The 12,724-nt window shown below is 43.9% G+C and overlaps 1 protein-coding gene across 1 annotated transcript; it reads right to left on the reverse strand.

Annotated features, from left to right (window-relative positions):
* Positions 1 to 565: 565 nt before the first annotated feature.
* Positions 566 to 5,662, reverse strand: fgf8a (fibroblast growth factor 8a). The gene is made up of 5 exons (XM_047029608.1): positions 5,631 to 5,662; positions 5,503 to 5,539; positions 4,295 to 4,475; positions 2,747 to 2,853; positions 566 to 905 (listed from the first exon to the last, which is right to left on the reverse strand). Exons 1-5 carry the CDS (start codon positions 5,660 to 5,662, stop codon positions 621 to 623), a joined length of 642 nt encoding a protein of 213 aa, XP_046885564.1. The 3' UTR covers positions 566 to 620.
* Positions 5,663 to 12,724: the final 7,062 nt, after the last annotated feature.

Consider the following 12,724-nt stretch of genomic DNA (forward strand, 5'->3'; position numbering starts at 1 on the left):
GTTTTAACTGTTTGTATAGAACTTCAGAAGTAGCATAGTCACAACACAGTATTAATCAGAGGTGCGGTGGCATTGTGTGGTACTAAACACGCGACATGACCATAATGTCATGTAACGTTACGGTAATGAATCATTACAAAAAACGTTAGGCAGCATTACTGAACAGTTATACAAGGTTGTACACAGCCCTCTTGAATGCAGCGTAGTTGCTGTGTGAGTGTCTGGGCCTTTGAACGCTGCATTCTTTGACAGTGCGGTCAAACTGGGCCCTTCAAGTCTCCTTGAGCAGCAGGTACGAGTCCAGAACGACTCTGAAATGGCTCTAAAAGTCAACGTTCTATTGAAACGCCAGCACCTCAAATGTCCATCATTTAGGTTAGGTGCGTCTAAAAAAACAACTTTTATTTTACAGGTCAGTACTAAAAGTCTGGAGTAGAAAAATAGATTCCTCATTTGTATGTTTTTTTTTTTTTTTTTTTTTTTACTTTATAAGAAAAATAGAAAAACTAAAAGTTAAGGGTATAGTTATGCTCAGTAAAAAATGACTTTAGTAGACTAGGGGCAGAAGAGATTGCGCCTGCTTTGTCAGTCAGTGTTTCTCTCTCCTTCTGTCTTCCCCCTCAGCGCTCAGCTGAGTGGTGTGTGCGTTTAGTCCTCTTACTGAAAGGGTACTGGATGAAGTCGAACGGCCGTTGGTGGGCCTGGTGGATGGGTTGATGTCCGCGAGGAAGTCTCTTCATAAAGTGAACCTCGCGTTGGTGCTGGCGCGTCCGTGAGCCTTTTCGTGGGCGACCGCGTCGGGTAAAGGCCATGTACCAATTCTCGTAGCGAGCGTTCCTCAGCGCCGTGTAGTTGTTCTCCAGTACGATCTCTGTGAAGATGCAATCACGGCCTTGCCCATTTTTCTGTGGGAAACATAAAGACACACACATAGGGTTAGAAAGAAAGCAAGCAAAAGAAAAGCGAGCACTCTCTATGAAGATTTACAGTTGGGAGATCAGATATATGAAGGCTACCACGCACTGGGTCTCTGCGTCCACACACACACATTCATCCCAACACACACACACACATTCATCCCAACACACACACACACATTCATCCCAACACACACACACACATTCATCCCAACACACACACACATGCACGCAGCCTTCCTCACACGCATGAACCATATGCTACAGTCATTACAGGCCCAGATCAGAGAGAGGGGATGACAGTAAGCGATGATCCCCCACGCCCCTCCACCACCAAACACACCGACAAGGGCAACTCGCGTCCGCCCTGAACCACTCGTGGGTCAGCTGCCTGAGTCACGCCATCACCTTTGCAAAAACAAATACCTCTGAAGTTACTATTCCTCCTAGTGCTCAATCAGCTTCTAGTGTGGATTTCCCTCTGCTTCGATCGACTACTGCTTTGGCTGTCAGCTTGTGGTTAAATATAATCAGAGTGCTCCTTGGGTTGAATATCAATCCATCGACCCCAAAATAAATCAAGTCTGTCTACTGGGGAGCTCCAATTAGGAACCTCCTTGATTTGCTCCTTAATATAGCCCCACAGAACTTCTTAATTGAAGGACAATGGAATGCAGTCATTTTGTAGTTGTATCCTCAGCCATGCAGGACATGCTGGTCAGAGAACATGACCATTATGTAGATTTTACAGGGTTATTGATTATTAAGTCTGGTATTATTATATTTTGGTGCTCTGGTAAGCCCTGTTTCCAAACCCAGTTAACGGACCTTTCCTTTACTTCTCTAGGAACGTCACACACCGGCAGCACTAACTTAGCTCACTCCCACCTTTGGACAACATGAACCGTTAAAAATAAACCTAGCGTCTTGCATGTGCGCACACACACGCACGCGTACGCACACACACACACACACATATAGATACACATATTCAGACGTATGTACACATTCACTCCCACACACACACACACACACAAAATACCCTGATTGCAACAACACACAGATACACACGCACACACACACACACTCACACACAGACCAGGCTGTTGCTGAGCCAGTATGGCAGAGAGAGGTAGATCAGGGCAGATGGTGCACCTGGCAGGGTTCTGGACCGGGGAGGCGGGGCTGGCATCCCTGTTTATTAACCAGCACAGCAAGATAGGGCCACAGAGACACCCTCAGACCCTCACCACAACACTCACATACTCACCCTTTGAACCACCAAATACAACCCTAACCATAGAAACTATAACCTTTTTTCAGAGCATGGTTAGAAATATGGCTATATTTTTTATAAATGTCATAAATGTCATAAAATATGACATTTTTGGAATTCAGTTGTGGATCTACTTAATAGGAGAATTTGGAGCTCAACAGCACCTAAACTGTTCTTGACAGAACCGGGTCTATAACACCGAGTTCTGCACACTGCAGAAAGGTGAGCAGAGAATGATGGAAACCGTAGGATTTCATCCCTCGCTGTAGCACAACTCTAAAGGAGACCTATATGAACCAGCTCTAAAGGAGACCTATATGAACCAGATCAGTTCAATCGATTTAACAAACAGGAAACCGCTCTCGTTCCATCAGGTCCAAACTTTAAAGCCTTCAGTAAGAGTGCTGGAAATGTCACACTTACAACAGCACCGTCAAAATCTACAAATACTAATTAAGTTCTGAAGCTTGCTGGTCGTCTGGACAACTGTACCAATATCGTGACATGATCATATACATATATTCCTACATATGACAATTATTTTTCTTCCTACCTTTCCAATCAGCTTCCCCCTCTTGTTCATGCAGATATAGAATCCAGTCTCGGCTCCCTTGATCCGCACGCGACTTCCAAATGTGTCCGTCTCCACGACAAGCTTGGCTGGGGTAACAAAAGAGTTTTATTAGCGATCAGGGCAGAGAACTTTGGCACCGTTTGTAATGACATGTTGTTCAAAGACGTGGACACACACACATACAGACTGTAGTACACACCCCACTCATCAGTTTCTCTCTTTCAAACAGAAACACACACACACACACAGAAAATCTACAGGGACCATTCTTGAGGATTTATGTAAGCTTACATTTTTGCAAAATGATAAAACCACGTGTGTCTTTGAAATTTAAAGAGGCTATCCTGGAGAGACTATCAGTATTATTGTATTTTTAAAATAAATATCTATACACTTGTCATTTCAGTGGTACCGTTATCTCTATTCTAAGACACACTTTTAAACAGAACAACAGTGTAAACGTCCCTGCATGGTGTTCAATGTGTAGACTCCATCTCAAAACATTTCATTGATAAAACTTAAATAAAAACATTTGTTATTTGACTTATTACTAGAAAATACAAAAATAAAAAGATTAACTTTTATATTCAATGAATGCAGTAACTGAACTACTCAAGTAGATTCTCTACTTCATATTCTTGAAAAGGAAAGGCAGATTGTCACTCTTCAATTGGTAGTCCCAGCCATGGTCAAACTGACTAGTCTCTGACCTGCCACTTCACCACAGCCCAGTAGTTCAGACTAAGGCTGGTGGTTGTGGTCACATTCTGAGGTTTGGCAATAGTAAAAATGGCCACAAGTCCTGAACCCCCCCCCCCTTCCCTTCACACACACACACTCGGACACATCCAGTTACATTAACACAGATCGGGAACCTCCACTCTCTAAGGGTTAATACCTTGCACACACACTCGACTCATTAGCTGTAGAGATCCTTCTAATCAAAATCCAACAGCAGCTGCAGTAGAGACACACTTGTGTGTATATTTGTCCGTTTATATTAAAGGCAATGCAGCATAATGCACCATATTATTGGCCTGGATTTTAAAATTGGGATTCAAAGGAACATGTTAACTTCTACGTGTGTGTGGGCTTCATGAACAGATTAAGCCAGAGCGGGGGTAAAGTTGTGCGTAAAAGGCAGGCAGGGGTGGCTATGATTCGGCCGTGCCTATTTTGGTTCTTAGCTAGACAGAGGGAGAGGGAAAGAGCTATGCAGGAAATGTTCAGGAGGTTGAAGTAGGATGACTTCTAATGGCTCTTCCAGACATGCGTCTCTCTGGAGAATCACCTACAGCACAATCTAGAATCCATTTTTACATTTTTTGGACTTGGCGCGCACTCCTCTCTCAACAAAAGCCTTCCAGATATCAAAGGTCATCACATATTGTCAGAAAAGACGTAAAAAAGACTACTTGTAATGGAAACATACGTCATGTCAACAGGTTTAGTTGGTGTAGGTAGATGGCAATATTTTACGCGTTTCTTACTAATTGCTGTGTTAATGTAATATGATCTTAAACTTACCATGAACATCTCCATCATCCGCCATGGCGTTGATCTTCTTATTGGGGAGAACTTGCACGTGCTTCCCACTGGTTCGGCTATAAAGTTGGTAGGTCCGAATTAACCTGCGGCTCACCCGGTCCGTCACTTTACTCTGGTCGCTTACATGCTGCGTGAAATTAGGCGGGGACTGATTGGTTACCTGTCAGAAATTAGATGTCATACCAATCAGTGTCTGCAAAAATTGCTTCAATGTATTACAGGAGCCTAAATAACCTATGCGTCACAAAAAAGTGGAAGCCAATTTGGGGAGATATTTGCAGTTGGCTGTCATAAAACCTCAAACTGCAACAACCTTAGGGAAATTAGATATTTCCAATTGTCTTTCTATTAACTAAAGCCATTTTTTTTACTAATAATTAAAATACATCTGTTCCCAATAGGCATCCTTTCAACTTGAAAAGCAACCACGTAATGTAAAATGAGAGATCCAATAAAGAAGATTACGCAAGCTCCATGATAACAGCGTGTGCGTAAAATAATGATTCTGAGAATGTACGGTAGTCTATTTTATACATATATAGGCCTACATATAAAATATTTAAATTGCCAGGGCCGTCACATGTATGTACAATAAAAAAGAGATCAATGCGCTCAACTTATTTTCAATTCGAAACATTGCCCTCACTGGGGGGGACACAATGTGATGGAATGACGACGGACACTTTGGCCCTCGATTTTTACCCACACGACATTTTTCACAGCCCTGCATTTCCCCGTGCGATGCCCCTTCTGTGCCCACGCATCCTGCACGATGGCAGTATGTTCGAGATACCTGCCAGGCTGTGACGCGGGCAGCATGCCGCGCACCCGCTGCCCCTCGCGCCGTGGGCCCCATCTGATATGTTGTTGTATCACAATGAAATGATATGATCTCTCACCTTTCTCCCTCACTGCTCGCTATTATTACACGTCACTCTCGCGAACCACTACACCAACCATATGTTTAAACAATTTAAAAGTGGACTATTTGTAAAATGTAGACTATGTAAAATATGAATGCCGGATGAACATGTGCACTGATTCTCCTCTCGATAATAAATTATGAATGCATTGATAGACATTTTAAAACAAGATTGGGGTTTTCCAAAATAATATGTGGACCTAACTAACTATAACTAATGATAATTTCTAAACAAAGAGGCCAAAAAATACATATGTGAACATACCTGAGCATAGTAGCAGAATGCAAAGAAGTGTAGGAACCTGGAAAGAGATTTAAATAACGGGTTAATATATTGACACACTCAATAGATAGTATAAGAATCGAGTGTAAGCAAGTAGGAAATATACTTACAGATAACTCAAGGGAGATGGGATTCGTCGCATGTTGATTTGGTTTAATGTTCCTTTGATAAATTATTTTCCAAATTCGAGTTTATTTAGTAAAACGTAAAAGATGCAGGGTTCAGTTGCACTTGAAATCCTGGATTTCCAAGGAAAGCATTAAAATCCAAAACAACCAAGGGCGAATGAAGAGATGGATATGACCATAATTTGGGTTACATTCCTAGTGTAATCATTGTCCATAACCCTTCTGCAAGAGGTTGCCGCACAAGACTGTACTACATTGACAGTATATGCTATAATGTTCAAAGATACTATAAATTGTGATAACTGATAACAAGTGTCTGTCACAATGTAAGTGCACTTAGAAGTAGCCTAACTGAAATATGTCTTCAAGTTTTGACAAAAGCGCTTGGAAGTGTCCTTGCGATAAATATCTAAAACAAAAACGAGGTCGTCGGATGCCAAGTAAGATGACAGTTCCAGCGCGGCGGTGTCTTTATTTGTTATTCCTACAACCGACACTTCAGACGCTGTCTTCTAGGTTTTATCCCGTTGCTGAGTGCGTACAGGTCGGCCTCCTTCGTGGTGAATATGCCGTGCGTGTCCCGTGCGTTCAGAGAGGGTGATGTTGCCTCTGTGGTCGGTAGTGAAGGACTGGTGAACTCTACCCGTCTCCCCTCTACTCCCATCCCAAGCTCCAATGTCAACCCCTTGTTCGCGCTCACACCCCTGGTTAAAATGGAAGGGCGATCTGCAAGGAACAAGCCCTCTTTCTCCAGAACAAAAGCGACCCCCTCCCCCTGCATTTAAAACATATATTCACCTGAGGAGAAGTCAACACTTGCAGGGAGAAAGGAGGAGTCTTTTCTAGCCAGCGCGCATTGACGCTTCTGCGCCGAACAATGCTTGGAATTAATGAAATAAAATGTTGACTTGTGATTGACCAGGCTACCGTTTATAATGTCGAGTAAGAAAATATGTTTGTTCAACACTTCTTACGGAGCTACTCTCTGTATAGCATATGCTGTAATCACTAAAATGATTTTATTTGCTTATCTTCATTGAAATCATAACTGTTATGCAAAGTGTCTCTTACGTTTCTAGGATGAAACTGGGATGTGCCGCAGGGATGCGACATGTCAGTCTTTGTAGCTAGCTTCATGTGTATTGCCGGGATAAGTGTGAGACATATTAAAAGGATTACAGGCGATTAGCGTTTTTAAAACACCCCCTCCCTTCATTTGAGAAAGAGCCGCATTCTTCACAAGTCTCTAAACAGGAGCTTCTCGTCTTAACGAGGTGGGCTTTCACGCATTGCAGTTTAGATTCTCATTAAGAAATGTATGAAACTAAAATGTTGTACTCATTTTTTGTCAATAGAGGTCTTAATGTCCCTAGTGTGCTCATTTTATTACCATTGACCCGAGACAACAAATGAACAATGACTTGCTCTGAAACTAAAAGTAAATCTAAAGTGAAACAGACTTCTTCCAATGAACGAAAACGAAAACACACTTCATTATGGATCAAACAGAACACTTAATAATGAACAATGATAAGACTCGCTCACTTCAAGGGGTCAGAGGCGAATGGGCCATTAAAGCTCTTCAAATGAATCACCCTATTTTGTTGTTGTTTTTTCCCTTAAGAGACAGGCCAAACCACCTCAAATTAACATCCACACCGCCTACAGGGGACGATTTTAACCTCCATCATCAGAGCGCTTCGTAGTTATTGATCGTCAACCAATTAATTATTTTAAGCGCCATTTCTAATGTGGTCAGTATTGGGCAATGCGATAATGAGACAAGAGTAAGCTACTGATCAGAGCAATTCAATTTATTAAGACTGGCATTTCTTAAATTGTCATTGTACGCAAACCATGTAGCCAAGTACACACTGTATTAGCCAATGGCCTATTTTCGGAGCAGCTCCATATAGGCTAAAGGCTTGGGATACTTCTACCAATCGAGCAACATGCCGAACGCCATGAAATCATCTTAAAATGCATCCCGAAACCTGACAGACATCACCTTTGATATAGTAAATCACATGATATCCAGTCAAAAACTTTGCATCGTATGCCTTTAATTCTACAAACTACAGTTGGATCAACGCACTGATTGATGACTTTTCAAACTGAGGTTAACCATGATGGATTTGGGAACCTAAAGTTGATGGATTACTCCCCGCAGCGTCACTTAATGACAAATCATTATCATTTCTACCTTGTCATCCTGCCAGTTTCAACCCGACTGAACCACCGGGGGGCGCCACAAATGTTTTTGCATAACCATGAGATATTTACTCGCAAAAAATAAAATAACATACAGACATGTAGGCCTACATTAAGATCATTTGCCGCTCTCACACCTCTAATTTGTCTTTCTTTGTGGTACATTCTCTAATCACACTATAAAGTAACATGGATGGATCTCATCAATTGTCAGGCATCTAGTTGCTTGATGGTTTATTTTTCAGCCTCCACTCCTCCCTGTGTTTCACCTTGTGGTGTATAGGTTGAGAGAGTGAGAGTGTTGAGTGTGGTCATTTGAGTGGCTTTGCTTGTGTGCACTTGTGTCTTGATAGTGTGTGAGCGTACATGAGTGTATGTTAATATCTGTGTGTCTATTTGTGTGTGTGTGATGAGCGGCAGGTAGCTGCCACTCTGAGGGCAGGCGCAGGGCCTGGCTGCCCTCCCCTGAACCCCGGGAGCCACACATCCATCAGCAGCCCTGTGGGGGGCCCGAGCCCTCCCCCACCTTCTCTCTCCTTCACTCTCCTTCCTCCATTCCTCCCCAGTACTCTCTCTCTCTCTCTCTCTCTCTCTCTCTCTCTCTCTCTCTCTCTCTCTCTCTCTCTCTCTCTCTCTCTCTCTCTCTCTCTCTCACACTCACGCTCACTCTCTCTCACGCTCACTCTCTCTCATTCCGCTCAGCTACTTTTCTTTTCCTTTTCAACCCTTCTTCTCCTTTCCTCCCTGGGCTACAACTTCCAGGCCTCCTCTCTGCCACTCCTCACCTCAGTTGATGTGTGTTACGGGGCCCAGAAGACCAGAAATAAGTCCTCGCAAAGCACACAACTTCACTGAGTTTGTCTGGTGAAGAGAAACACCACATACACCCACGGGAGCAGCGGACATGTGCCCTTCACGACAGCCAAGAATAGAATAGTATCAGATCGACTAGTCAAATGTGCATTGAGTTTATGTTCCCACTGTTGTACTATTCTGAGGCCTGTACGTAATAGCATTTTGCTACAAGTGTCAACACCAAAGTCATTACATTCCTGATAGTCATCCTTTTTGTCACACATTTAGCAAGGAAATGGTGAGGTGTTACTCTAGCTGGGTTATGTTTGGGATTGAGTTGGTGGTTTGAGTCATATTAACCATGTGCGGTTATGGGTTAGGGATGGCCATAAGACAACAAAAAAGTTTGACACTTCACTAGGATTGAACTCAGGACCCTTCAATTACAAGCACAGCACTTTTATGCTTTCCCCAACCCCCAGTCACTGGGCTGAGAGCTCAAGTGACCTAAAAGAGAGTGTTATAAAGTAGCTAAATGAAGTCACAGCCCTAAGGTATGTTTGTAGCCCCATAGTCCTCCAGACTATCACCTAACTCATTAGGTGTGTGCTTTCCAACGCTTTATCCATCTGGATGGATAGAGCGAAAGAGAGAGAGGGAGAAAGAGAAAGAAAAGGAGAAATATCACAGCCTGAGAGGCAGGAGGTTAAGAAAAGGGAAGGATGCAATGAGAGAAACGGTGATAGAGAGAGACTAAGAAAAGCCAGAGGAGAGGGAGCATAAAAGTACAGAGAGAAAGAGAGAGAGAGAGAGAGAGAGAGAGAGAGAGAGAGAGAGAGAGAGAGAGAGAGAGAGAGAGAGAGAGAGAGAGAAAGCTTAAGTGACAGAAGTGTCTCCCTGGCATCTCCAGTACCTCGGAGACTCCCTGACCACAGCTCCACTCACCAGTCTCAGAGCCTGGCCAGGGGTGCTTTCATGGCTCCGTTGGGCCCATCCAGATATATGTGTTTTTCGACCCAACACATACTAGCAGTAATACCAATTCCATATGAGTGAAGGCATAGCCCAACACCAGGTTTTCGGCATTAGGCATCAGACTGGACACTCTGTTTCGCCGTATCTGGAAGCTTCTGTCTGCTCATGGAAAGGTGCTAACCTTGGTGCAGGTCTGCAATATTCACGTAGATATGGTGTGGTCCATTTGACCATTTCATGCTTGACATGCAGTACCAAGCAAACATGTCTACACACGTGCTTTCACTAAACATCACTGTGCCTTTTGACACACACACCCTCCACCACACACATACACACACTTTGGGGTTCTCCTGCATGGTTCACACGGTCTGTGTTTGATGGTAGAAAAGGTGGGTTTGGACTTCCTCCAAACGTTGCCATGTTCTCAGCCCATTCACACAGGTCCGCTGTATGTGCTTTTCACATCTGTCCTCTGCTAACACCATCCATGCTATGACTGCGACACAGACACGTGGGGGTACAGCCATAAAATACCTGGCAACCTGCCGTTGCTGAGAATTAGCGGGACTCACTGAATGAGTAAACGTCTGAAAACACTCGAATGACCAGGCTCAGCTAACACACACACACACAGGCATATGGGCCATTGCCTGGGCTGAGCCTAGACATAAAAACACGCACACACTGTAGTGGGGTAGTTGGGGCAAGGAGGAAACGTCCTGCCTTTATGTGAAGTGGAAAAAAGCGTGGGAAATTGTTCCCACCAGTTGGCAAAGATCATGGTGCAGACTTGCGTGGGTTTGACTCCCAGATCGACGGAAGTCTTCCTGTTCATGCTGATGTGCTCATAGTGTGAGGTGGAAGGAGAGGTATTCTAGTGATTAAAATCCCAACTGTTTAAGTTCCTCCTGTGTGTGTGTCCAGGCACACACACACTTGTGCGTGCACACACACACACACAGACACACAGACACACACACAAGCCCATATTTGCTCCCATCCTGCATGAGAACCCAGCACCAGTCAACACATCACTGTGTAAATACAAAGTTCAAGTCATCAGGAACACAATGTCCTGACACCATAATTAAATTAAAGATTAATATTGTCAATCAGAACTTAAGACTTCATGGTAACCGAGAGTGGTTGGTGGACGAGTGTTAAATTTGTGTCCCACCCACTGTCCTTATTTAACCTCATATTTGGAAAAGGAGTGCAAATGAAGCCAGTTTGTGTGTGTGTGTGTAAGTGTACATATGTGACATTTCTGATAGTACATGTTGTGTGTGTTGTGTGAGTTGTGGTCACAAGGTGGTCACCTGTTACATTGTGAGTTCTGTGGGAATAGCTATAATTATGATGTCCCAGTTGACTGAAAATGAAGACATACTGTAGGTTAAGAGATGTTATCATAGGCCCTTCATGAATTAGAAGCTACTTCTCAGTCAAAAAGATGTGACATCACTGCTTGCACTATCTGCAGGTGTTAATATTAATGTCATAATGATAGCTTTAACTAGCCAATCAAAAGCCAGAATGAAAAGGAAAAAAGGGAGGTTTCCCCCCTTACCAGTCTTCTGATTGGATGCCAAACCATCTGATCAAAACATCTTTATAGTACACTGTAGATCATTTAACAAAGATAATAAAATGAGTGGATGGAGAGAGAAAGAAAGAGAGAGAGAGAGGGAAACAGATGACTCTGCTCCAGTCAATATTTAATCCACATTCACTCCGGTTTTTCTTCCCTTGTTCTCTCTCTCTCTCTCTCTCTCTCTCTCTCTCTCTCTCTCTCTCTCTCTCTCTCTCTCTCTCTCTCCCTCTCTCTCTCTCTCTCTCTCTCTCTCTCTCTCTCTCTCTCTCTCTCTCTCTCTCTCTCTCTCTCTCTCTCTCTCTCTCTCTCTCTCTGTCTCTCTCTCTCAGGCTTGAGGTGTGGATATGGGATGGGAGGGGGTGGATATGGAATCTCTCTCACTGCTAACCCGTCGATATAAGTCACTGTCTGTGTATCCAGAATAAGACATAGATGACTGTAAAGAGATATTCTGATCACCCCACCCACCTTGACAATTCTATCAGAGCCCACCCTAGTGGACTGGTCTGAGGTCAGCAGTACCGTCTTCACATTCCTGGGACGCCAGGGACCATATGGACCAGGAGCTGAGTAGAGCAGCATGTGTGACGTCTCCGACAGACGCGGACACACACACACATATACACACACACACACACCTACACACACGTACACATGGACACACGTAGACATGCATGTGCAGGCACAACTATAAATACACATGCATATACACACGCATATTCGCATTCACACACGTGTACACACACACATCATCATAGTCCACTGCAACGGGGGTTGGGTCTACAAATGTCACCTCTGGACCCCAAATGTCACACACACAGAGGACCTCATGGGTCATCCCTGATGGTGTCATGTGGTCAGGAAAAACTCCAGGCCGTATAGGGTGAATAATCCCAAAACATCACAGTTCCTTACAGTACAACCAAACAGACAGCAAACATTTTCTACAGGCACCATGTCTCACCATGAATCTGCATGGGCAGTGTGGACGGCAATCACGGAATCAAAGCTTGTAATTGGTCAGATTGAGACACAAATCAAGCTGTAATTGGTCCTCATGCAGTATTGTCTTTCCCCATTGGCTCCCCTGTCACCGTACCGTCTGACAGCCAGACAACTGTCCAGCACTGCACAAGTCTACAAAGAAGGTCTGTCGACGTTCTTTCAACGTTTCTCGCACCATATCAATTTCCACCAGCACTCAGACAACCGTGCAGTGTGACCTGTCTCTGCACTCAGCAACAACCAGAGCAGGAGGAAGAGAAGAAGGAGAGAGTGAAGGAGGAGGGAGAGAAATAAATAAAGTGAGAAATGGGAAGAGAAAGAGAGAGGTAAGAAGGGGGGGGGTAGCATTAAGTGGAGTGAGTGACTGACTGACTGAGACAAGACAAGGAGGGGAGGGGCACGGGGAAGGCAGAGAGAGGGATCAGCGAGCGAGCGAGCAAGGGAAGAAATTGAAAAAGCAGAGGCGGCGCGGGGGTCTTGCAGGAATTTTCGG

This window comes from Hypomesus transpacificus, chromosome 11 (assembly GCF_021917145.1).
Source record: "Hypomesus transpacificus isolate Combined female chromosome 11, fHypTra1, whole genome shotgun sequence".
NCBI lineage: Eukaryota > Metazoa > Chordata > Actinopteri > Osmeriformes > Osmeridae > Hypomesus > Hypomesus transpacificus.

Excerpts from the sequence above, each read along its gene's own strand:
- fgf8a (XM_047029608.1), bottom strand. The coding sequence starts at position 5,662 with ATGCGACGAATCCCATCTCCCTTGAGTTATCT. Across the intron at positions 4,476-5,502 it reads CATTCTGCTACTATGCTCAG|GTAACCAATCAGTCCCCGCC; the intron begins GTATGTTCACAT and ends AATTTCTGACAG. Across the intron at positions 906-2,746 it reads GGGGGAAGCTGATTGGAAAG|AAAAATGGGCAAGGCCGTGA; the intron begins GTAGGAAGAAAA and ends TGTTTCCCACAG.